The sequence below is a fragment of the Onychostoma macrolepis genome, chromosome 05 (assembly GCF_012432095.1).
Source record: "Onychostoma macrolepis isolate SWU-2019 chromosome 05, ASM1243209v1, whole genome shotgun sequence".
Classification (NCBI taxonomy): domain Eukaryota; kingdom Metazoa; phylum Chordata; class Actinopteri; order Cypriniformes; family Cyprinidae; genus Onychostoma; species Onychostoma macrolepis.
In genome coordinates, this window is record NC_081159.1 from 11,782,972 (window position 1) to 11,809,721 (window position 26,750).

General features: G+C 38.9%; 1 protein-coding gene across 6 annotated transcripts in view; it reads right to left on the minus strand.

Annotated features, from left to right (window-relative positions):
* Positions 1-1,638: 1,638 nt before the first annotated feature.
* kank1a (KN motif and ankyrin repeat domains 1a) overlaps positions 1,639-26,750 on the minus strand; it is a 62,214-nt gene continuing 37,102 nt past the window's right edge. For 3 of the 6 annotated variants that reach the window (XM_058775856.1, XM_058775854.1, XM_058775855.1), the window contains 10 exons: positions 14,464-17,106; positions 12,505-12,642; positions 11,391-11,487; positions 10,638-10,823; positions 9,446-9,533; positions 8,653-8,872; positions 6,177-6,319; positions 3,394-3,594; positions 3,131-3,229; positions 1,640-2,847 (listed from right to left, as the gene is read on the minus strand). In XM_058775856.1, coding sequence (XP_058631839.1) covers positions 2,788-2,847; positions 3,131-3,229; positions 3,394-3,594; positions 6,177-6,319; positions 8,653-8,872; positions 9,446-9,533; positions 10,638-10,823; positions 11,391-11,487; positions 12,505-12,642; positions 14,464-17,106 — 3,875 coding nt within the window. In that variant the 3' untranslated portion in view covers positions 1,640-2,787. Of the gene's footprint in view, positions 2,848-3,130; positions 3,230-3,393; positions 3,595-6,176; positions 6,320-8,652; positions 8,873-9,445; positions 9,534-10,637; positions 10,824-11,390; positions 11,488-12,504; positions 12,643-14,463; positions 17,107-18,269; positions 18,389-26,750 lie in introns of those variants that run through there. The other 3 variants (XM_058775858.1, XM_058775852.1, XM_058775857.1) reach the window with 3 other exon arrangements.

The window sequence follows — 26,750 nt, forward strand, 5'->3', positions numbered from 1 at the left end:
GGGCACCAGTCAGTTGTTGGCATTTAGGCATCAAAGTAACCGAAAGAAAAGGGGGAGGGGAGGGGGGCATAATTCTTAAAACGTGATTATTTGCACATAAAACAACAGTAAGATAAAAGTGCCAGGGGCCAAAATAGTGTAAAGAAATGAGTTTTTTAAAAATATATATTATTTTATAGTGAACATTTTATATAGTTTCTTTTCAGGCTTAGCTATATCTAAAAGTACTTTGATTTTGGGAAGAAAAAGGCAGAGTCAACAGAAACGGAGTATTTTTTTTTTTTTTATACACATCTATAATATTTGAAGTAATTTTTATACTTGAAAATGATATTAAATTAACTGCAGTAAATAAATGCTGCAGTTTCGCAGAAGCACATAGCTAATTATCACAATAATAATTCTCAGTAATGACAGCCAGTGGAGAAAGACACTTTTTGCAGCATAGTGGTGCACTTACGGTGTCGACCAGCAGGGGCTAACGGGCCAAACCAGGATACTGATCATGTTTGTAACTTTCTTTGCAGTGTCCATATCTAAAATACAACTGAAAAGCTGCTCGTGATATTTTAATGCCTGCCGATCTCCCGACCTCCAAGGAGTCGAGCTAACTTGTAAGCACAATTTAAATTTATCAAATCTAAAATGTTTGATATTAAATTAAGATGTCAAAAAGACATGTATACATTTAACAATTACATTTTCAACTGAATATTTCCTATTTGCAGAGGTGTAAAATACTAGAGTAATTTTACTTCATTACTGTACTTTAGTATTATTTTGGGGGATTTTTACTTCAAGTTCAATTTAAACTGACTACTTGTACTTTTACTTGATTACATTTCTGAAGAAAAAAACAGTACATTTTACTCACAATTTTATTTCAACTTAAAAAGTACATTACATTTTTATGTTATTTTATACACATTGAATATGGGAAACGGAAGCTCAAACGTGCATGCTTGACATGAGAACCAATGATCATTGTTTTCACACATCAAGCACACACACAGTTCTACATCAGTTATGACTTTCATCAGATAAATGTCTGGGTTCAAAAGTTCACCACCAAATCTGAGGAAGCATGTTGAGGTAGCAAAGTTGCGTTTTCCCCAAAAAAAGTTTATTCATTATTATTTGTTTTGATATGATTTTGTGATGATTTCGATCTTAGTTTGTGTGTTCATCTAATAAATGAAAGTCATATATATATAAAATTTAACTGCATGATTTTTACTGTACCACCAATAACCCACTCCTAAATATAATTTCATTAACTAAAATTCTGTAAAGCTGCTTTGCAGCGATTTGTATCGTGAAAAGCACTATACAAATACATTTTAACTGAAAAACCTGTATTTTTCTCCCTTTAACAAAACTTCTGTATGTCTGTCGAAAAAAAAAAAAAAAAAAAAGTACTTCTACTTTTTAATACTCGAGTACAATTTAAAGTTTGTAAAGTTGTACTTTTTTACTTTTACTTAAGTATGTTTTTGGGCAGATACTTGTACTTTTAATTGAATAAAAGTTTCACTGAGTATCTTTACTTTCACTTGAGTAAAATTTGAGTACTTTTACACCTCTGCCTATTTGAATAAGAATGCCTAATAAGAAAAGAGCGTTCAAGCTATAATGTCAAAATATATTAGAAATATACATTAGCTGTCGATTCCAGTAGAGGGAGACATTGTACTATTGACCTGTAAGAAAGGGGACTAACTGAAATAAGAGTTTCAGAAGAGAGAAGGGCACAAGCCATGTCATTTTAGTACTTTATTATCAAGTTATTGGCTACTATCTGTAGTTATCTGTTATTCTATTTGTGACCACATGAAAAGCCACATATTATTACACCTATGACATTTAAGTTTATTACATGAAGAACCAAGCTACTGCATCCACTTATCGCAAACATACAATATATACAATAAAAATACAATTATTTCCGATAAAAACTTTTAATAGGTACATATATAACTTCATGTTACAAAGTGAATCTGAAATGTCCTAAATACTGTGATTTTTAAATAGATAAAATGGCAAGTATAAAAGTAAGGACCAAATCCAAATCTAGAAATATGTTTAAAATAGCATGTTGAAAGTCTGTGTTTCAACCTCTGATGCCCACTGGGCATCTCTGCTGGGGAAACTCTGTTTAAAGAAGAAAAGATTTAAACCCCAAAGGCTGAACATATCGGGCAGCATATACATGGTTCAAATATAAAGCTCATTTTCAGGCAACATTGGCCACATCTTGGAATTATAAATTATTGATTATTTAAAAAAAAAAAAAAAAAAAAAATAGGGGAAAAAACCAAAAAAAAAAACCTTGACTTAAGCTTTAGACCACTCACAAGGAGGAAGAATACAAAGATATATCCATATATTATAAAATTAAACATTTATATGAGAATAACAATATTCTGAAGGCAACTCCATAGCCACTTTCCAGTTGACGTCTAGCTCTGACATTACGCTGGTGATTTCAGGCAGAAGAATACTTTCTGAATACATTCAGGGTGAGTACACATTTGAGGTCTTTAAGGGACTGACTCTTAGCTAGCAAGTCCATTTGTATTATAATCTAAAAGCCAAGGAGAAAGACATAACCCAGGAGAAGTTTGAAAAAAGTGCTCAGTATAATTGCCTACTACTCATTAGTTGAGGTTTGAAGTAAGTTTTCAGTCTTTTAGCTGTAGATTTGGTTTCTAGCTGATGAAAATGGTAGGCATGGCAGAACCTGAAAAAAAATAGCAGCTCAGGCAGGGTGGGGTAGAAGCTCTATGATCAAACATGCCCTTTCCTTGTAGGACTGGGTGAAGTCTTCCTCCCAAGTCGAGGCGTACCCTGTGAACAGATGACAGACATAAAAGATATGATTTACAGTAAACGGAGCCAAACATGAGTCAGTTGCAAAATCCATAGCTATTCTAATAGGCCTCCTTCTGGCTCTAAACTCTGCTTATTACAAAATAAATTGTGATCATCCACTGAAACAGTCCAAGTTGATAAAAAAAAAAAAAAATTAAACTACAAAAAAAAAAGAAAAAACTAAAATCAACAACACAATGCACAGATAGATCAAATGAATGCACTGTGTATCAGATGTATGTGAATTGCGATCACTCACTGGTGATTGAGCTTTGGAGAAGTTCATATGGGCATACAGCAACACTGCTATGTCCTTATGACCTGCTTCCAGAGCAATAGACAGGGCATTGCTCTCATCCTAGAGACAAGAAAACAAACACCTCATTAGCCTTACTTGTTTTCTGTTAACAACAGCAGTGTCCACTATGAGAAATGAGTTGAACACATTGCATAAATATACTTCATGTTCACTGAACGTATTTGGTGGACTATCTAGGTTAAATTGAGACACTGCTCACTCACATTATCGCTGAGTGTGGCGTCGCAACCCGGCTGAGCCAGCAGTAGCTTGACTATCTCAACGTGGCCGTGTTCACTAGCGCACATAAGTGCGGTCGAGCCCTCGTCATCCTGGATGTTGACGTCTGCACCGCAGGCGAGCAGAGCCTTCACCATGTCCATTCTGCCATGACTGACAGCCAGCATCAGCCCTGTCTGACCAGCCTGGACTCACAGAGTCAATGAGATCAGTTTAGAGACTTAAAAAGTAACCGACTACTGCCTCAAAAGCCAATAATCTAGTTTAATGCTAATTTATAGTAAGTATACTATTATTAATTGTCTATTGTTCTTGTATAAATAATGTTTTTAAATAAATATTTTATCCAGCAAGAATGTATTAAATTCATTAAAAGTGACAGTAAACATTTATAAATTTCAAATAAATGCTGTCCTTTTGAACTTTCTATTTATCAAATAATCCTTAAAAAAAAAAAAAAAATGCATATTAGAATAATTTCTGAAGGATCGTGTGACTGCAGACTGGAGTAATGATGATGAAAATAAAGCTTTGCATCACTAAAATAAATAACATTTTACAATATATTAAAATAGACAATTTCTTTTACATTATATTTCACAATATTTCTGTTTGTATTTTTAATTAAACAAATATAGCCTTGGGAAGCAGACTTCAAGTAGACATACAGTGGGTACGGAAAGTATTCAGACCCCCTTACATTTTTCACTCTTTCTTATATTGCAGCCATTTGCTAAAATCATTTAAGTTCATTTTTTTTTCCTCAATGTACACACAGCACCCCATATTGACAGAAAAACACAGAATTGTTGACATTTTTGCAGATTTATTAAAAAAGAAAAACTGAAATATCACATGGTCCTAAGTATTCAGACCCTTTGCTCAGTATTTAGTAGAAGCACCCTTTTGATCTAATACAGTCGTGAGTCTTTTTGGGAAAGATGCAACAAGTTTTTCACACCTGCATTTGGGGATCCTCTGCCATTCCTCCTTGCAGATCCTCTCCAGTTCTGTCAGGTTGGATGGTAAACGTTGGTGGACAGCCATTTTTAGGTCTCTCCAGAGATGCTCAATTGGGTTTAAGTCAGGGCTCTGGCTGGGCCATTCAAGAACAGTCACGGAGTTGTTGTGAAGCCACTCCTTCGTTATTTTAGCTGTGTGCTTAGGGTCATTGTCTTGTTGGAAGGTAAACCTTCGGCCCAGTCTGAGGTCCTGAGCACTATGGAGAAGGTTTTCGTCCAGGATATCCCTGTACTTGGCCGCATTCATCTTTTGATCGATTGCAACCAGTCGTCCTGTCCCTGCAGCTGAAAAACACCCCCACAGCATGATGCTGCCACCACCATGCTTCACTGTTGGGACTGTATTGGACAGGTGATGAGCAGTGCCTGGTTTTCTCCACACATACCGCTTAGAATTAAGGCCAAAAAGTTCTATCTTGGTCTCAGACCAGAGAATCTTATTCAGGTGTTTTTTAGCAAACTCCATGCGGGCTTTCATGTGTCTTGCACTGAGGAGAGGCTTCCGTCGGGCCACTCTGCCATAAAGCCCCGACTGGTGGAGGGCTGCAGTGATGGTTGACTTTCTACAACTTTCTCCCATCTCCCGACTGCATCTCTGGAGCTCAGCCACAGTGATCTTTGGGTTCTTCTTTACCTCTCTCACCAAGGCTCTTCTCCCCCGATAGCTCAGTTTGGCCGGACGGCCAGCTCTAGGAAGGGTTCTGGTCGTCTCAAACGTCTTCCATTTAAGGATTATGGAGGCCACTGTGCTCTTAGGAACCTTACGTGCAGCAGACATTTTTTTGTAACCTTGGCCAGATCTGTGCCTTGCCACAATTCTGTCTCTGAGCTCTTCAGGCAGTTCCTTTGACCTCATGATTCTCATTTGCTCCGACATGCACTGTGAGCTGTAAGGTCTTATATAGACAGGTGTGTGGCTTTCCTAATCAAGTCCAGTCAGTATAATCAAACACAGTTGGATTCAAATGAAGGTGTAGAACCATCTCAAGGATGATCAGAAGAAATAGACAGCACCTGAGTTAAATAAAAGGTCTGAATACTTAGGACCATGTGATATTTCAGTTTTTCTTTTTTAATAAATCTGCAAAAATGTCAACAATTCTGTGTTTTTCTGTCAATATGGGGTGCTGTGTGTTCATTAATGAGGAAAAAAATTAACAAATGATTTTAGCAAATGGCTTCAATATAACAAAGAGTGAAAAATTTAAGGGGGTCTGAATACTTTCTGTACCCACTGTAAATATTTAAAAATCTTACTGACCCCAAATTTTGAATGGTAGTGCTAGTGGAAATGAACCTACTTATATTTATTTAATTTTAACATTTATTTTTTTAATTGTAAGCTCATGATACCCAACTAATGTCAATGAAATGGACCATATGCTCTTAAAAATAAAAGGTTCTTTATTGGCATCGATGGTTCCATGAAGAACCTTGAATATCCATGGAACCTTTCAAATGCGGAAAAGGTTCTCTATAGTCAAAAAAAAGGTTCTTTAGATTTTTAAAATGTTCTTCAAAATAGTTCCTTTAAGAACTGTTCACTTAAAGGTTCTTTGGGGAAACAAAAAATGGTTCTTCTATGGAATCACTGCAAAAACACCTTTTTGGAACCTTTATTTTTAAGAGTGTAGGCTATTGTCAAGTATTACTTAACTGACTATTCATCTATGCAAAAAATTACTAATAATAAATGTGCTTTAGTTTAAAGCAATGCTTAAGTGCAACAGTAGAATTACACTAACCTGGCTGGCTTTAGCATTGACATCGCCTTTGCCGAACAGCTCTTCAACCACCCTCATGTCCTTCTGGGCCTCCACGGCAGCGAGCGCTGCCAGCATGATGGGAGTATAGCCCGCCTTATTCTGCTGATTGACATTGCAGACATCTGTGACGAAACAGAGAAAACAAGGGAATCAGAGAGACCGTTGAGCCCACCCTAGCAGTAAATGCATTTGGAAGGAGGCCGTCTGTTGTCTGAACTTAAGAGAGGGGACATGCAGGCTATTCAGACTGAGAGTCATGGGTTGTGGAAGAAGAGAAGGACCAAAGCAGGGATTCACTGACTGGCAACGGGGCAAAGATGGCTAGAGTGTCTGAGAATGGAAGCAGACAATTGAGACAATGGGGGCCGCACCAAAAGAGTCAGATAGTAGAGGAGCACAAAGGCATTGGGATAATGGGCTTTTGTTTTCAGGAGTCAAGGCACCTCATCATGTGGCATTCACAGAGCTCTTTGGTGCTTTTTGGAGGGGGAACAGTGGGAAACTGCATGAGTCTGGATGTGGCTGGAGGATTAGCTATTAGCTCATGTAAATTGCCATTCAAAAGTTGGGGTCAGTAAGATTTATTTTTGTGTTTTTGAAAGTTTCTTATTGCAATTTGAATTAAATTTATGTTTATTGTTTTCTATTTTAATTAGGGCTGTCAGTTTATCGTGCTAACTTAATTGATTAGTTATGAAAAAAATAACATGATTAAAATATTTGAATGCAGTTAACGCACTGGCCCCACCCCCAGACCTATGCATCATCTTACATTTCATACAGTTGACTGTTGACAAATGTGATGCAGGGCAACAACTCCATAAATGCAATTATGCCGTAAAATTTAAGATATTGGGGCAAAAATCCTCCTGTATGAGTTTGTGTCTCCTATTTATATCATATGATGAGCAATATCTCACGAGTGCTGTTTGTCCTGAATATAACGAGTGCAAACGTGAATTCATACAAAGTCTCCGAGCTATACAGCAGTGTTCAGTTTCTGAATGAATCTGTGTTTTGAACGAATCGGGTGAATCAACTATTCAAAAGCCCATTCATAAAGTGAGCAATTTACGGATTTCCTTAATAAATCAGCTGTTTGAACGAATCAAATGACTAACTCATGAAGACATTTACTGCCACCTGCTGCCAGTTTTAGTTACTTATTTAGAGTGTTATTTAATTTAAATAATATCATTTACTAAACCTAAATTACTTACTTACTTTTGTGGAACATAAAACAAGGTATTTTGAAGACTGTTGGTAACAGAGCTGTTTTGGTTACCAATGACTTCCATTGCATGAATGAAAAAAAAAAAAAAACAGATGTTTCTCAAATTATCTGCTTTTATGTTCCATAGTTTATGTTTGATCATTGTAGCCTAAACGTTTGTGTGTAATAAATTTTATGTTGAATCATATCAAATATTTATTTCTAAAGCTACTATTTGTAATGTTTACTTAATACTTTCACATTTAACACAAAAATAGCTTTAAATAATCTTTTGTGGGCATTTTCACAGCCAAATGTAATTTGTAATTAATGTAATTAATTGGATAAAAAAAAAAAAAAAATTACTACTGACAGCCCTGATTTTAATATATTTAAAATGTATTTTGTTCCTGTGAGGCCAAAGCTGAATTTTCAGCAGCCATTACTTCAGTGTCACAAGATCCTTCAGAAATTATTCTAATATGCTGATATGGTGCTCAAGAAATATTTCATATTATCAATGTTGAAAATATTGGTCCCACTTTATATTAGGTGGCCTTAACTACTATGTACTTACATTTAAATTAATAATTTGATACAATGCACTTATTGTGTACATACATGTTTTTACATTGTACTTGTATTTTTAAAAATACCTATATGTAGTTACAACTGTAATTAATTTCTGTAATTATATTTATAATTACACTGTTGACACATCCCTTACACCTAAACCCACCCTTAAACCTACCCATACCACCAAACCTGTCCCTAATCTTACCCGTATCCCACCTCAATAGCAGCAAAAGTGTTTTGCAATACAATTTGAACACAATAAGTACATTGTACTTATTTTTTGATGTAAGTACATGGTAGTTAAGGCTACCTAATATAAAGTGTGACCAAAATATTTGATGCACTTAATATTTTGGTGGAAAGGTGGTTTCTGGGTGGTTTCTTACTGGTTCAACTCAAAAGACCACTGATGTTTACAACTGTTATTAACATTCATCTCTCTTGATCAAATCGCAAATGGACCACGCTAACTTCAGGGCTAAATGGGCCCAAAGTATTTTGTGATCTGATCACATGTGATAACGTTACTCTTTATTCATGCTGATGCGTCCCCAGCAACACCAACATGCCGCCTTCACACTTGTCAAATCACCACTCTGCTAAAAAGCTGGTTCCAAGTGGCTTTAAAAAAAAAGTGGAAATGTTGATTGTGAGTCAAATACTTACCAGCATCCAGCAGTTTTTTCACAATGTGGAAGTTGGAATGGGACACACTGTAATGGAGGGCAGTGTTGCCGTTGCCATCGGCCATGTTTACGATGTGTTGCAGCAGGGCAGGGGAGATGCCTCTGAAAGCATTCAGGTAGTCCTCCACCATTTCCGCCACGGCCGTCTTCTGACTGGACACTCGGAACCACTCGTGCTGCACTGTGTTCACATATGGCCTCTGAAATGACACAAAATGATAAATATGAGCAAGATCAGTATGTATTATAGAAGACTTACTGTACATGAATTGTGCTATTTGTGTAGTAACAGTTCAGAAATCTCCAAATCAAGTAAAAAAAGCTACATTTGTAAACAGAAGAGAAAACATCCAAAACAAAGAGAAACATCCAGGATCTTGTTACATAATAATCCTAATTAGTCTAAATTACATTCACTTATCAGATTCAGCTTTTCTGAAATTCAGGACAAATACAGCTTTGAACAGTAGCCAAGTCAGCACACAGCTGGGCACATCACAGACCCTCTGTTCGGGGGTCAGCAGAAATAAGAGTTGATCCAACATTCTTTTACACCACGTTAACCACAAAGGAGCCAATATCCTTCCTGTTTCAAGTGCACTGAAGCAGAGCTTGAAGAAACATCTAAAACTCGCTTGTTTGACAAGATTGCTGACTAAGGAAAACCGTCAAAGGCATTAAGAAAATAGAGGATTTCATCAAATAATTGTACTAATCTGGAATCACAGATATTATTTTTGTCCTTTGAGGGTTTAGACATGGCTAAAACTTACCAAATCTTTACTAGATAAAGCCTTGGGGTCGTTGAGGTGGGATTTCAGCATGTTACATGCAGAAAGCATCTTCTCATTCAATTCATACCTGAGAAAAAAAAAAAATATATTAAATGCATGACACTTTTGAGTGCTAACCGGTATCGGACAAAGAACCCTGCGTATAAACATGTTTTTGGATCAAAAGTGGAAACCAGTCTTGGAAGTGGTCAGGGAATTCTGGACTGACCACATCTGACAAAGATGCTAATGTATTTTCATTATCCGCATTCAAGTAGGTAATCTGTAATGTAGAGGTTGTGCTAAAAATATTTATTATCCACAGATCTGAGTCAGTTTTCCGTAACGCTCTATTTTTACTCATTAGAAAAAAAATCTGCTTGGTATTTGTTTTAAAAACATCTGTGGCTAGAGCTCTTTTTGTCTTGCATGTTGCATTGTGGCTTCTTGGCTTTCACAATGTGAAAAAGACAACAGACACTGTAGTCTTGTGATTTGGTTATGCAATTTAATGAATATCCTATGAATTATTCTACTGGACTACACTAGGAGTCTCTTATTTCTCTCCCGAAATCCTTACATCTCTCTCCTAGTTTATTTTTAATTTGGTGCTTTAAACCTTTTTCTCCCTTTCAATTCTAATTTCTATTAGCACCTTTTACTGTTGGAATGCTTGTAAAGTAGGGAAACGTAATAGACCGGATACATTCTTTTTTTTATCATTTGAAATTAATATTTTTAGAACTCTTGTCATTTTTTAAAAATTAGTAAATGGTTGAAAATGTAATGACTGGCATTTTCCATTTTGCGTGTCCAGTGTAATTGTTCAGCTATCTAACACTGGATACACACTGGAATGCAAAGTGTAGCTAAAGAATATCCAGATACTGTCCAGATAGGAAATAATATTATTTCCAGGTGGAAAGAGGACTTCTTTGAGATTATGAAGGGTAGTACTTTAGTACTCTTTCTCGTAACTCATGTCAGGTTTGGTATGCAGGACACTTTAATGATATGATAATAGAGATCTGATGTTTCATTTGTGTCTCCAAACAGTCTACTTTCCTTTAAAAAAAAAAAAAAAAAAAAAAAATTCCAAAATACCTTAAATTCTCCTTCTGGTGCAAGAGACTCTTGAATTGGTCTACAGTCAAAAATGGTGCAACACTGAAGCGTTACTGGCAATACTTGCCTCTGCCTTTTGTCCTGGCCTAAATCTTCAGTGTCTCTGTCTTCATCCACTGCTTCATTATTCCTGAATTCTTCTTTCCTCCTCTCTCTCACATTCACCATCTTGTCTTTGTCCTCCTCTTCATCCTCTGACCCAGAGGAGCTGCTTTCTTCTGAGCTTGAGTCATCACTCGATGTTGTCTCATAGCTAGACATGGAAAGCACAGATAAGCACATAGTTAAATCACTTCATGTTTACATGACGCTCCGGAATATTTGATTCTGATTGTTCAACTGCAGCGCTGATTTTGTAAAATGACTGCTAAACTGTACATTTCATAGTTCTTCATGGCAAAAAATCATAGCTACTTTTTCATGTCATATCACTTTGTGGTCTCTGTTTTCCTTTCAGCACAAGTTAAAATAGCTAATTGTCATCATTTTGTTTCTCAAAACAGTTAGCTAGTGCAGTAAAAATGAAAAACTAAATGGGTAAGCTACCCAGTCCATAGAAAAAAGTAAAACACACTGCAGTTTACTAATAATATATACATTTGTACTGTAATATTTTTGCAGCTTAAGCAAATAAAATAAAATAAAATAAATAAAATATTGCATTTGGTAAATAAGCTTTGCATTGTGAAGCCTCAGTTTTTTATTTTTTTATTTTACTTACTTATTTTTGGGGGGAGAGAATTTTTGGGGACACAACATTTTGAAAACACTTCTTTCATAATAAAGGCGTTTTCTCCTCATATTGTGAAAGAGAACCTACCCTCCATTTACACCAACAAACTGCAGGTTCTTTTTTGTGCCATTAGGCCCCTGATGACCATCTTTCTTCATGATGGATTTCAGGGTCCTATGACTGCCTAGTAGAAAAGAGAAATGCAGGTGATCAATAATTTTTATATTGTTAAAGTGGAACCAAAATATTTACATTTTAAATCAAATATTATTCCAGGTATAAATAATGGTGAGGTATATTCAAGCCTACAAAAAAGTTTTAATATAGATCTGCAAAGAACATTTTGTTTCCACCAAATATGCTGACCAAAATCTACACACCCAATCAAAATGGATATCAAACATGAGTTTTGAAAAAATTATGTGAAGCAAAAGAAACAACCCACAGCCTAAAGCTATGGCAAACATGTTAAGTACAGGCTTCGCACTGCCAAATACCGAAGAGGATCGCCGCCCCTCTCCACAAAGACTGAAAAAAGAACAGTTCTGAGAACTGCCAGAACATGCCCTACAGATGGACACACTCCCTCTATAACAGTCTGTATCTTTGACACTGTATGCGGTGAAGGCACTCATTATGTTTCCCTTTTTTTGACAGGTGAGAGCAGATGTATGCTAGGAACTGTGTCTTAAAGCTGTTAATCTGTTACATGCTCTCCTGAGACAGTCACACAAGGGTTTTTTTCCATCAGAAAAGCCATCCATCAAAGGGAGTTCAACATAAATAAGTGGCTTGTTTTATGATGGTTAAATCACAGTCTTACAGCACATCAAATCAACACACTGACTGTCAACTACAAATTACGATCACATACAATCAGAATGGTGTGCTAGCTGATTCTTTCTTAGTTTAAGATATGAATCTGAATTCTAGTCTCTAGATATTCTTCATATCAGATGGTCTATTCATTGCAATGAGCCAAAGTTAGCAATGTAATAAAAACATTTCTGCAAAAGAATGTCTGATATGGAGAATACCTGTGCACATCTTCTGCTTTATCTAGAGCCAAATCAGCTGACAGCACACATGGAAACACAGTTAATATGAAGTTCTTGCTGCTGTCAACCACAACTGACTGGAACTGAAAAAAATATAAATGTACAAATATCTCTTGCTTATTTAGTGACAGAATTGGGCATACCATGCAGTGCTGTGGACATTTGCTGGTCCATGCGGCTTTTCTGTGTTGCTGTACCATGTGCATCGTCAATACACACATTTTCTATCCTTGTGACCTCTGTGCTCGAACTACTCGAGTGGGAACTGACCATCTGTGTTTCTGAATATACAGGATGAAATAAGACATTCATGAGGTACAGCAATGCATTTAAAAAAAAAAAAAACAAACAAAAAAAAAAAACATACATATGTTAATAGCTCAGGACAATCAACTCTTAAAATGAAAGTTTTATTGGCATTTTGCTGATAAAAAGGAACAACACATGAAAAGGTCATTTGAAACCCCTCAATATCAGATCCTTTCATCTAATTGCATTTTATGGTTTTGAGTGATAAGGAACAAAAATACCAGGAAATTGTTTTGCTGTTTGTATCCTGAAAATCTGAAATTCATCCTTGCAGAGCTTAAAAGAACTCATTTTTAACATGAATGGTCAAAAAAACAAAAATAAAAACTTTCAGCGGTATAAAAGCAAACAACTTGGCAATAAAGCTAAAAGCCTTCAAAATTACACAGCAGCGGACAAAAATAACACCAAATTTTGGTATATGTCAGTAGCTGCTTATATTTAGACTTGTAGGACGCCACCGATAGAAGCCTTGCAAATCAACCAATAAGGTATGGTTTTTCTAGGTGCAGCTGCAAACAAGGTTTGATACTGTACATAATAATTCACTCTCAAATTATACGTCCAAGACATTATAATATAGCTGCTGCCAAAACAAAGCTGCTTGAAAAAAGGACAACTTTGGACAACACACAATCAGAATAGTGTGCTTACGAATCCTCTCACAGTTTAAGATAATATGTGCAATGATTATGGTATGAATCTGAATCCTGGCCTCTAGATATTCTTCACATCAGATGGTCTTTCATTGTCATGAACCAAATGTAGTAACGTAATAAAAAATATTTCTGCAAAAGAATGTCCGATATGGAGAATACCTGTGCACATCTCCTGCTTCATCTAGAGCCAAATCAGTTCACAGCAGACATGGAAACACTAAAATCTTGGCAGCAATTTTGACTGACCATTGGCCATAATCCTCTGAAGTGCATGTCTAAAAAATTCTCTCTCTCGATTCCCTGCAGAGTAGAAGCAACTGTTATTTATAACTTCAGAGCATTCCATAAAAACTCAGGCTAAAAGCCTAGTATTTCTAAAGAAAAGATGATAGAGGAATATGAGACCACTGAACTAAGAACTTTTAGATTCTTGTGACTTTTAAGCCTTCCTGGAAATAAAAACGAAGTACTTGTGCACATACTTAAAGACACTTTGGATATGCTCCCTGAGTCTGATCTTATAGAGAGAAAGTCTTTACACAAAGCTTCTCTCCATTACATAACACTGAGGACTTATGAATCAGCATCAGCAAAGGCAACAACAACTCGCCATTTAGCACAAGCTGCTGCCTTCCAAAAGAGATGAGATCATTGTTGGATTATATCCAAAGCCCCTATGTATTTTTCAGGGTCAGAGAAAACTAGCCCTGTCAGATCGTGTCAGGCATCATTACAGACACAAATGCACTGTGTACCCTTTTGTCTCATTCCTCTTCCTCACCATACTCAGCAGGAAAAGGGGGCCTAAATGTAAATATAGCAATTGGAGTACAGCAGTGCTTTATGTTAAACATGCAGCGATATTTTTTCTTCTTCTGCATGCATGTTCTTTGGTTCATATAGCGCAGGGTGTCAAACTCAGTTCCTGGAGGGCCACAGCCCTGCAGAGTTTAGCTCCAACCCTAATTAAACACACCCGATCCAGCTAATCAGGTCCTTCAGGCTTATTTGAAAACTAGATGGGTTTGTGCGTTGGAGCAGGGCTGGAACTAAACTCTGAAGGGCTAGGGCCCTCCAGGAACTGAGTTTGACACCCCTGATGTAGCATATAGGATCAAGTAAACTGCAACTTACCTTTCACGGTGTGGTCTGAATTCTCCTTCTGTCTCAGAAGGTCCATATTGGAGAGTTCCTCAACACTTCCATACTTCATTACTGAATTGATGGATGATAGAGTAGTAACCAGCTCACTATTGATGGAGCTAAACTGGGATTGTTGAGGTGGGCCGAATGCATCTGCCAGCTCACTGTAGTTCTGAGCAAGCAACATCTGCTGTTCCTGCAAGAGCTTCTGCACTCTCTCTATGTAGTGATCGAGACCAACACCTGCCCCAGCCTGCGAGTGGATGGGTCCTGCTGATGACATTGATCCCACAGGAACACTCTCAAGTTGGATCAAGGTAGGAGACTGAGAAGGGCCACATGCAATGTTCCTTGTCTTGTGACCGACTAAAAAGTTTTCATTTATGTTCATGAGGCCAACCCCAGTCTCTTTGGTTTTGCAAGATGGCGACTTGTCATGCATACCTTCTTCAGATGCTGTTGTACCTACTGAAACTGAGCGCGTTTTTAATGTGGCCGGCACATCTTTTACAAGACCATCACCAATGGCAATTGTACGAGTCTCCACTGGTACGGTGCTAACTTGTTTGTCTTGTGAGTATGGTTGTGTAGTGGTGCTGGAATCCGTAAGAACTACCTTGTCTGTATTGGTTAACTTGCCTATTGTCTCAATTTCTGTATTTGTGTACTGTGAGGCACACATGGGTAAGACCATGACTCCAAAGTCAGTTCTGTGAACTTCATCTGTTGCTGTGCTCTGGGTTGCCATCTCCTTGATAGGCCTGACCATTACATCGACTGAACAATCTCCACATCCAACAGACCTGAACTCCTTGGCTTGTTCAGCCTCGGTTTTGCATAGTCCTAAACCTTCAGCCGTTAATTCAGTGTTGATCCCCATGTCACATACACTTAATTCCACTCCCACACCCTGGTCGCACATCACAACCTGCTTGCCAACACCTTGTTCCTTAACTTCTGCACGTTCTTGTACAATCCACCGCTCCATTGGCAACTCCGGACCCACTGAAACGTGCCTTGCCTCTGGTTTGCAAATAATGCCTACTGAATTCATTTGTTGGACATGATTTGTGCTTGCATTGCTAAACTCAACATGGTTGCCCACACATTGGCTCTGTGTGGACACTCTGGCCTCCACTGAAGTGCTGTACATCTCTGGCCTTGCCATCATTCCCTTGTCTGCCTTTTTTCTCGATCCAGCCTCTTGAAGTTGAAGCTTTAGCTTTCCCATTTCCATTTGGTGAGTGGTCTCCTTAAGTTGAACCTCCAGTCTGTAGATCTTCTCTTTCAGGGCTTCGATGGTTTGGTGCTGCATCTCAATTTCAGCTTCTACTTCACTGCTCATACCTAGCATGGCTTCAGTCACACCAACTCCTGTGCTCCTCAACTCCTGCTCTGTTCCCACAGCGACATCTCTGTACTGTCCAGGTGACCTCCGATATACAACCACATTGTTCATGTTCTCATCAGCTCCAACACCAATGGACTTGCTCTCACGCCTCAACCGCTGGACGTTTTGGTTTATTTTTTCCTCTGTTTGGTGAAAGCTGTGCTTCCTTTCCTCACGATTATCCTGCAGGTTTCTCTCCAAAGCCTCCACTTCAGCTGTCAGTTGCCTGAACTCTTGTAGCCTTTGAGTGCTCTGCTCAGTGTTCTCCATCTCCTCAATGTGGAGTTCAGAGCCTGTCCTGAGCTGGGTCAGGGGCTCATACTGCTCAGCACTGCCAACACTATAGGAGCGCTTCCTGAATCCTCCACCTGGACTCTGCCCCGCTACCTTGGAGTTCTTCATCTGGGACACTAGTTGCCTTTTCTCTTCTTGCAAGACTGAGATCTTGACCTGAAGGATTGGGATGGTCTTTACCTGCTCCTCCAGTTCTTTTAGTCTCTTTAGAGCCACTACCATTTGTTCTCGAATGTGCTGGAGGTGCAGTGGGCTAACATTGGTCACTGGTGTGGTCATGCCTGAGCTGAGGGGACTGTGGCGGATCGAACTGCCCATAGAGGATGTGAAGTAGGGGTTGTACTCGCCATTGCCTAGATGTCCATTATGTTGAAAAGAATGTGAGCTGGGTGAAATCTGGCTTGGCCCATAGGAACCACTGTAAGAGGACAGGGAACTGGAAGAGCCCATTCCTCCAAAACTGGCTAGTCGCCGACGAGGCGGCTCATTGACTGGTGGCTGCATCAGGAGCCGCTCCTGTTCCAGTCGCCTTCGGGTCTCCATCAGTGTTTTCTCCACTTGGGGGTTATGGCGAAGAAGGCGGGGAGAAGGTGGAGGCAGCAGCTGCTTGGTCTCAGGGATGTTCACAAAGGCTTGGGGAGCTTCATGGACTTGGGCAGTATGGCCAGGGGGGGCTACCTGGTTCTGAGGTGTAAAGTAGACTGGTGACTGTTTGCTCTCATCGCTGTTAGAAGAAGATAAAGAGTCTGTTGAAGTCCACTCAGTCTGGCCACTGCAACTACTCTGAGGAGGCGGCGCAGACCTGACCACTTTTGGCTTCCTTTGGATGTTCAGCTTCTTGATGGTGTTGCCCCTCTCAATGTCATCCACATACTTAAGGAAGTCCAGGTCTAGCTGATAACCATACGGGGTTTCCAAACAGTAAGGGTCCTTCTCATCATCATCTTTTTCTGAAAAAAAAAAAAAAAAGACAGCAAAAAAAGTGAAATTAGTTGAGTAAATTATCTAAATCACAGCTATTCAATTATTTCCTTAAAATATGCCAAATAACGTCAGAAAATAAAGTGTAATTGGCCTTAAAATTTGTTACACTTTTTTTTTTAAAGCTTTATAACACCACACAACTTTGTTCCCCAAATATGATGATTTCCTTGCAATATCATACAAATATTATACACCAATTCATGGTATTGAACCAAAAGCAATACAACAACAAATTCATTAATCAAGGCAATCCCCAAAAGGACTAAAACAGCCAGCTAGTAAAAACATAAAAATAAATTTTAATTTTGACAATGTTTCTCCAGTCTGACTGCCTGGTACATTAAGACAAATACAGTATGCAACTCTCTTTGCAAAAGGTGTCACTCCTATGGTTACAAGCCCAAAGGTGTGATAATGGTTATACCCAGTAATCATAACAGTGTGAGCATCATTCCAACACCACTTCACACTTACAACTTGCTAAGATTTTTCCACTAAGAGTTAAACCATTAACTAACAAAAATACATTTTTCCATCAATTGATTTCCAACACCAGATTGTAAAGATGTTTTCTACACAATTTCATGGCAAAACAAACTCCATGTGTTTGCTGAGCATTTGCACGGGGAGGGTAACTGGGGGTGGGGTTAAGGGAAAACAAGGAGAGCAAATATTTCTTTCTACCCAAAGATCTATTCGGTCCAATGCAACTAGCAATATCTTAAACATTTCACTCACTCACTACCTAGCAGACAAGAAATGCATTGACAGAGAGGCAAAAACGTTAATGGTTTCTTTTCAGCTAGAAGCCAAGGAATATCCATCAACAGAGCTTATATCACAGTCCAAATTCCACACCAGACAGAGAATTCCTCCCGTCAGTTAGACAGATTAACTCTCTGGAAGCCAACACACTTTTAGATGATTTAGAGAGCAGACACAGTGCATTAAGAACAAACAACAAACCATTAAACGCATTTATTGGTACATTTTAATTAAATATCTAAAATGCAAGGAAGTTTACTTGGCCATGTAACACAACCTCCCGTGTCCCTTATATAGACTTAACTGAAAGGGGTTTTGAGATGGTTAAGGCAACCTAATCCCTCATTGTTTAAGCGTCACTTACCCAAAGTCAAACAGCAGTCCTCATGCAGCGGCGCTTGTTCCCTTACAAGCCGTAATAGAGTTTTATAACTAGAACAAGCTGCAGGCTGCCTCCCCTCACTCACTGAGCACTTTCTCAACCTTCACTCCATAAGGGGAAAAAAAAATTCCACTATTGGTGTAAACTTAGCCTAGCTCAGCGCAGCCTGTGATAGGCTAAATGCCTCCACCAATCATGCAGCACTTACACTGTTTCTTCTGTCTTGCCTCTCTCAAAGTGCTCTTTAAACACTTCGTAACCCCTTCAAACAGTGGTCCCCTTTTTAAGCACTCTTTCCAGGCATCTCTTTGTCATATTAAGGAACTAAACTCACCAGACACATAATACAAGGTTCATTTAAGCATTTGCTGCTTCTTAATGTTCAGGATTGCAGATAAAAACACTAATATATTGTGACATGAACATGGCTTTTTTAAAATTATAATAAGTGTGTAAAACAGACATTTTCTAAATGCTCCAACTAAACTAAAAACCTTCATTCTTTATTTAACCATGTAACAATCATTCAACACCACTGACAAAACCTCTTTTACTGTATTTGCACTCCAACAATTGCTAGCTTGTTCAACACACCAGCTAGCTTTGCTGACTATAGCAAGAGCACAACAGCAATGTCATGGAGAGCGAGACAGGCTTGTCTGGTACGAGGAACAGACACTTGGGCAGCTGAATGCTGACCTCACTGGTTGGTGGGGGTGGGGGGCAACACTAAAGGGGCAAGAGACAAGCGAGGGAAACGAACGAAAGCAGTGTGAGAAGCAGCTCCAAGAATAATCCACCCAGACTCTCTTTTAGCAGTCTAGAATTACACTACCCACCATCAGACACAAAAACAGCCTCGAGGATGTTCAGATCAAAATAGTTTATGCTACGGGCAACGTACTGAAGCAAACTTACTTTATGTTGGAAAGCACTTTGAAAGGAATGAGTTAGACTGGTTTAAAGTTCAGCAACCAGCTGGCAGCAAGTTAAAGATTCAAAAATGTGACAGTACTTACAGAATATATCCTTAAGACAAATATTCACACTCCACCTGTGTAAATTTAAAACGGATGGTAGTCCACTACTATTTTGAGTGTAGGTTTCCTACTCCTAGGTTGCTTTAGACTGCAAGTTAAAGTCCTTGACACAAGGAGAAAAATGAAAATTGCGGGTGACGCAATTTTTTGAAGAAAAAATGTGATTGGCTAAAAACAAAAAATGTAAGGATATGGCTGTGGCCAATAAGAGAGCAGAAAAAGGAAGTGTTCTGACAGGTGGACAAACAAACATGACACACGATCATTCAGCATGTCTGTTGTCACAAAGTTATTTGTGGACAAAATGAGCAGAAAGAGACACCATGTAAATGTTGTTTGTAAAAGGCATGGAATGGTGCCATATCTGCAGGAAGCTTTATTGTTCAAACAAATCATGTCAATATAAAAAGTTAAGTACATTCAGCCCACATTATGAGTGATTTAAATGACTGTCCAATCTGTCAAGACCATTTAAAAAGATCAAAATGTGTGTCTGATTTGGTAGAGGGGAAATAGTTTGAAAAATCCCATGGGAGTATTTCTAAAATATGGAACAAGGGGTGTTTTCTTTCTTCTTTCCTTTTTTTTTTTTTTTTTTTAAAAGCGTTTTCACTTGCATTTGCCAACAGACAGGATGGTGTGATTTCTCTCAGCTAAAGTCTCACACGACATCCATGTTTGACCAAATGTAACATTAGTGTCATGTAAACAGCTGAAAATAGACATCCACCGACAGCCCTGCTCTTTTTCCTGCTTGATCTGTGCAACTGCTTTTTCTAAAAGAGGTGGACAGAAAGGCATTAGTACAAGTGTATCTCACAATCTTTGAGTTTAAAAGGTCATGGCTTATCTTCTGTGTCTAACAAAAACTGTCTGACTAAATGTCTGAAGACATGTCAGCAAGTAGCTGCTAAATATTTGAGGGATCAGCATTACGTTGGCACCAGACAACATGATGCCTTGCGAAAGTAGAAACATTTTAACTAGACTTATCTAAAATCTGTAGTTCGAATTTGTTTTTTGGTCTCTTTTAGGTTCTGCCTATTACACTTGCGGTCTATTCCAATACAACACTCATGAGAGTATTCATTACCAATTACAAACCCCCGAGGACAATGTTTTCAGTTCTCATGTAACACAATGAAATCTCAGTGGATCTCTCACAGAGTCAAGGATCACCTTGGGCACGGATCTGCTGAATGTTAGCAATGAAAATAAACGTCTATTTGAATGTCTGGCCTTTGATGCCCAAATCCATGATGTGGGAGGAAAACCAAACTTCATAAATCAGCTTGTTTTGCTAACCACAAAACCTATATGGAAATTTAAGAGATTAGCATGTCAGAAATGACCTTCATAAAAAGTTATCTTTCACAGCAGGAAAATACAAGTGGTTCACATAAGCATGAAAGGTTTGTTATCCAGTGTGAGTGAGTTATCCAATAATTTGCTTTTCAAAATTCTACAGTGAAGATTCATACTCAAAGAATATGCAAGCCATTTCCCAGACAGAATCAATTTAATGACAGCTAAACCCTGAACATTCCATTGCCTACAATATGTTTGCAGGAACATTTGCATTTATTTTTACTTTTACCTAAAAACGTATAAATGAGTACTTGATATCAAGTAAACAAAGACCAGATAAAGAGTTGACTTCAGCTGTAAATAGCTAAATATATACAGAGAAAACATGACCATTTACAATTCAGTATGCAAATACTATGATAGAAGCCTGTAAGCCCCAGCTGGAGCTTGTGAACATGGATATTTTGGTCATCTTTGAAACATGCACCTGGAACATGTCGATGTCTTTCAAAAGGCATTTCAGACATGCACACTGCAAAAACTAAAACCCACATCAATGGCCAAGATTTGTACAACAGTTTTCTTCAAACAGTCTAAAACATTAGCAAGTAACAACATTACCTACTGTACTGGTCCTATAAAATAAAGACAAGGGGCGTGACATTGCCCAGTGGATAACGTTTCCACAAAAAAAAAAAAAAAACTTGTGCAAGACCCTTAAATGGAAACTTTCAAATAAACTAAATAGCTTGAAACATGAAACATACAAATGCAACTTCTTTAACATTCTCTTCTATAAACAAAGCAGCAAAACACAATTGACATGCATTTAGTAATTCTGTAACAACACTACTTCTGTTTTACTTAGTGGCTATTCATTCAGTCTACCTTTAAATGCCTAGAGCACTGAATATAATAAGTTTTTGTGACTTACTGGGCAAGAGTTTGACAAGTAGTACTGTAGCAGGCTAGCACTACTCATCTGAGCATATCAGTCTTCTCTCAAACACACACACACACAGAGAAGAGAAAACAGAGGCCCTTTTTCTCACTCTGGCCTGGTATTTCCTGACCCGGCCCATGGAAACCACGTCAGTCTCCTAGTTTAATTATCCCAGAAATCCACGTCATTTTCAAGACCACACTAACAAACACACACAGAGCCTTTAAACAAGCACAACAACAATGCTGGAACGGATACAGAAGCTTCTCTAAGAATAGTCCTGCCATGAAAGAACAGAGCGAAACCCAGACAAAACAGTGAACAGATTCAGTATTAAGCATTCATAACTAAACCTGGAGAACATCCCAGACTAAAGCTAATTCAGCCAATATTAACAGTAACTGAACCAAGAATATCAGAAGGAATGGCGGTAAAGTATATTCAGAGTATATACTCAAGATACAAGATGGTGCTTCGCGCTCCAGTTGTTTTAGTGTTTTTGTTAGTTTTTCCTGTTTTTTGTTTTTCAAACACGATCAGTTTCACCAGGGATGAACTGCTGAACATTCGGCAGAACACACCACAAAATCTCCTACTGGTTTTCGATTATTCAGACGTTTTGCTGAACATAGTAGTCGGGGGAGCAGCGGCGCTGTTCAAATGCTTCAGGATGCGCAGGCGGGGGAAGCGAGCCGGCGCACTCGTGAAGCTCAGACAGCGCGGATTTAGAATGCCGCTACCCAGTATCCATCTGGCGAATCTCCACTCTCTACCCAAAAAAACTTCTTCTGCTCTCCCGGACAAATAAGGATTTCTCGCACTCTGCTGCTCTGTGTTTTACGGAAACCTGGCTGAACGACGCCATTCCGAACAGCGCAAGTCTGTTGGGCTTTCAGCTGTTCAGAGAGGATCACGGACGCAGAATCAACGGGGAAATCGCGCGGCAGCGGGACATGCTTTTACATCAATGAGAGGTGGTGTACAGATGTAACAGTGTTAAAGATGTGCTGTTCAGTTCTAGAAGCGCTTTTCATTAACTGTAAGCCTTTCTACTCACCATGGGAGTTTCACTCGTGAGTGTTTACATTCCACCGCAAGCACATGTGAGCTCAGCTTTACAGAAACTCGCTGATCAGATCACAGACACAGAACAACAACACCCGGACTCTGTTTTAATAATTCTCTGGGACTTTAATAAAGCCAATCTCTCCCGTGAACTGCCAAAATACATACAGCACATCACATGTCCCACCAGAGACAGTAATATATTGGATCACTGTTACACAGCAATAAAAGATGCATATCACTCTGTCCCACAGGCAGCTTTGGGCTCTCTGACCACTGCCTGGTTCATCTTATACCAACCTACAGGAAAAAAACTTAACTCTGCTAAACCTGTATTAAAAACTCTAAAGAGATGGACCAACGAAGCAGAGTGGGTTTTACAAGCCTGTTTCGACTGCACTGATTGGAGCATTTTTGAAGCTGCTTCCACCAATCTGGACGAGCTCACAGAGACTGTAACATCCTATATTAGTTTCTGTGAGGATATATGCATTCCTACCAGGACTCATTTAACATTCAACAATGATAAGCCATGGTTTACAGCAAACCTCAGACATCTTCGTCAGGCTAAAGAGGATGCCTACAGAAATGGGGACAGGGTCTCGTACAATCAGGCCAGGAACGCACTGAATGAGGAGATTAGAGGGGCTAAAAGGACCTACACTAAAAAGTTGGAAGATCAGTTCACTTCCAATGACTCTGCTTCAGTGTGGGAAGGTCTGAAAGCCATCACCAACTACAAGACACCATCCCCCAGCACTAAGGTGAATCAACAACTTGCTGATGACCTGAATAAGTTTTATTGTAGATTTGAAACCCCCCACACCTGTCCTGACCATCTCTCTACACAACCACTAACACCTTGGTTATCTGAAGGACATCACTAGACCCTTACTGGACCCCCTGCAGTTTGCTTACCGAGCAAACAGGTCTGTGGATGATGCAGTCAACATGGGACTGCACTTCATCCTGCAGCATCTGGATAAATCAGGGACTTATGTGAGGATCCTGTTTGTGGACTTTAGTTCAGCCTTCAACACTATCATCCCAACACTCCTCCAGACCAAACTAACCCAGCTCTCTGTCCCTAGCTCGGAGACGAGTCTGCTTACGGACAGGAGGTTGAGCAGCTGGCTGTCTGGTGCAGTCTTAACAACCAGGAGCTGAACACGCTCAAAACAGTAGAGATGGTCGTGGACTTCAGGAGAAATCCCCCTGCACTCTCCCCACTCACCATCATAGACAGCACTATGGCTGCAGTGGAGACATTCAATTTCCCGGGATCCATTATCTCTCAGGACCTGAAGTGGGACACTCACATCGACTTCATTGCAAAAAAGATTGTTAAAAAATAAAAGGTCCAACAAAGGTTGTACTTCCTTCGCCAGCTGAGGAAGTACAACCTGCCACAGGAGCTGCTGAAACAATTCTACTCAGCCGATCTGTTCTGTGCACATCAATAACTGTCTGGTTTGGTTCAGCTACAAAATCAGACATCAGAAGACTACAGAGAACGGTTCGGACTGCTGGAAGGATTACTGGTGCTCCCCTGCCCTCCCTCCAAGAACTGTATACATCCAGAGTGAGGAAAAGGGCTCAGAAAATCACTCTGGATCCCTCACATCCAAGTCACCCCCTTTTTGAACTTTTGCCATCTGGCCGACGCTACAGAGCCCCAAATACCAGGACAGCCAGGCACAAGAACAGTTTCTTCCCCCAGGCAATCTACCTTATGGACAGTTAAATGTTCCCCACATTATGCAATAAAAAAAAATGTACAATAACCTTATATTTATTTGTTGCCACCTCCATCCTAGCACATCCCTGCATCTCATTCTATTCTATTCCATTCTATCATATAGCACAACTGTACATACAATTGATTTACTTTTCAATTTGTCTATTTATATTTACATGCGTGTATTTTTTTATTCTCATCTTATTTTTACTGTCTGTGTGTTCTTGTCTCTGTGTACTGGAAGCTTATGTCACAAACAATTCCTTGTAAGCGCAAGCATACTTGGCAATAAAGCTCTTTCTGATTCTGATTAGCCGCTTTTCCACTGTCGGGCCAGTGCGAGCCAGTACTTTAAACGGGCCGGGCGGGGCTAATAGCCTCAGACCTGTAGCACCGAGCCCAAAATCACTATGCATTTCCACCGTCGAGCCAGAAGCTCTGCTGTGCTTCACTAAAACCCGCCCTTTACATGCCTCTCTGGAACGTCACGCAACCCCATCATTTCATCAACAAAGAGAAGTTATCAGAAAACTAATCAGAAATAAGTCACTGGAACTAGCGCGATCACAAAACGAACATGATAAAAGCGGCTGTTTGTTTGCATGTTTTGTTAGATTTAAATCCAAAAGCATCGATGTTTTACAATAGCCTATTAAGTGATACATTGATCATAATGAATTAATTTATCAGGATTGAAAATTAGTCACACCGAAATAAAGCAATGTGAAAAAGAAAGAGGACAAATAGGCCTACCCTACTTATTCAGTAGAGTCTGTTTCTGTTTATTTGTAGTCACAGTATACATCACGTTAAGTAAGAATGATAATTTCTATATTTAAAATATAAACCATTATATATTTTTATGACACACACGGAGCTAAAGTCTCGAGACGAGACTTAAGACAGATAAAATGTTACTAAATAAATACACGATTGTGACAGAGAATGAGAAGCTGATGTCTGATTTCTTTAAGTGGTCGTATTTACCATGTTTATTATGGTAACATTAATGGCTAGCGTGCATAGACTTTTGCATCGCTTATAAATATTTCTGCCTTGTATGGTGATCATAATCCACATTGGATCAAGTTATTTCAAACACTCGCAGCTGTCTGAAAGTCAGTTTTGAGCTAAAATTATTTTAAAAGTCTTTAATGCTGATGTTATAGCTGTTAACTTTATGAAATGATCTGCAGCGCTGACACTCTTAAGATGCGGAGAAACTCCGCCTTCGTTCATAACCACTCCTCTAGCTCCAGTTGGCCCGCTTTGGCCCAAGGTTTTTGTCGGGCCAGAAAACCCCGGGCGTTGGCCCTGAGGAAGCACTGACGAGGCACGATCAAGCCCCGGAAGTGACAGTGGAAACGCGACTGGCCCTGGCACGCACTAGCACGCCCGCTTTTGGCCCGACAGCGGAAACACGGCTATTCTGAGTATGTTGTTGTTGTAGACAATAACCTTCAAATTAATTACAATTAGTAAGGCTGAATCATAGTCCTGTTTCACTCATCACTCATTTCATAATAGACTGCATAAGTTTTCAGACATGTTCTGAAAAGAAATTAAATAGTCTATGAAATGGCTTGAGGAGTGCAGTTCTCTTTTCTGTGTTAATATAACATTTGTAAATCCAGTATCTTTTAGTATACGTTTACATTTAGTCATGTAGCAGAAGCTTTTATCCAAAGCAACTTACAACTTACAGGTGCATCTCAAAAAAATTAGAATATAGTGAAAAATTTCTTTTTTTTTGTAACATTTCAAAAAGTGAAACTTTTATATAATTCTAGATTCATTACATGTGAAAGTAAAACATTTCAAATGTTTTTTTGTGTTTTAATTTTGATTATTAGAGCTTACAGCTCATGAAAGTCAAAAATCCAGTTTCTCAAAATATTAGAATATTTCTATTTGAGTTTCTTTAATTGACTATCCCTACAGTATAAATTCCAGTCATCTCTTGATCTTTGAAACCACAATAATGGGGAAGACTGCTGACTTGACAATGGTCCAGAAGGCAATCACTGACACCCTCCACAAAGAGGGTAAGTCACAGAAGGTCATTACTGAAAGGGGTGGCTGTTCACAGAGTGCTGTATCAAAGGATATTAAATGCAAAGTTGACTGGAATTAAGAAATTGGGTAGGAAAAGGTGCACAAGCAACAGGGATGACCTCAAGCTTGAGAATACTGCCAAGCAAAGCTGATTCAAACACTTGGGAGAGCTTCACAAGGAGTGGACTGAAGCTGGAGTCAGTGCATCAAGAGTCACCACGCTCAGAAGCTTTCAAGAAAAGGGCTACCAAGCCACTTCTGAAACAGAAACAACGTCAGAAGCATCTTACCTGGGCTAAGGAGAAAAAGAACTG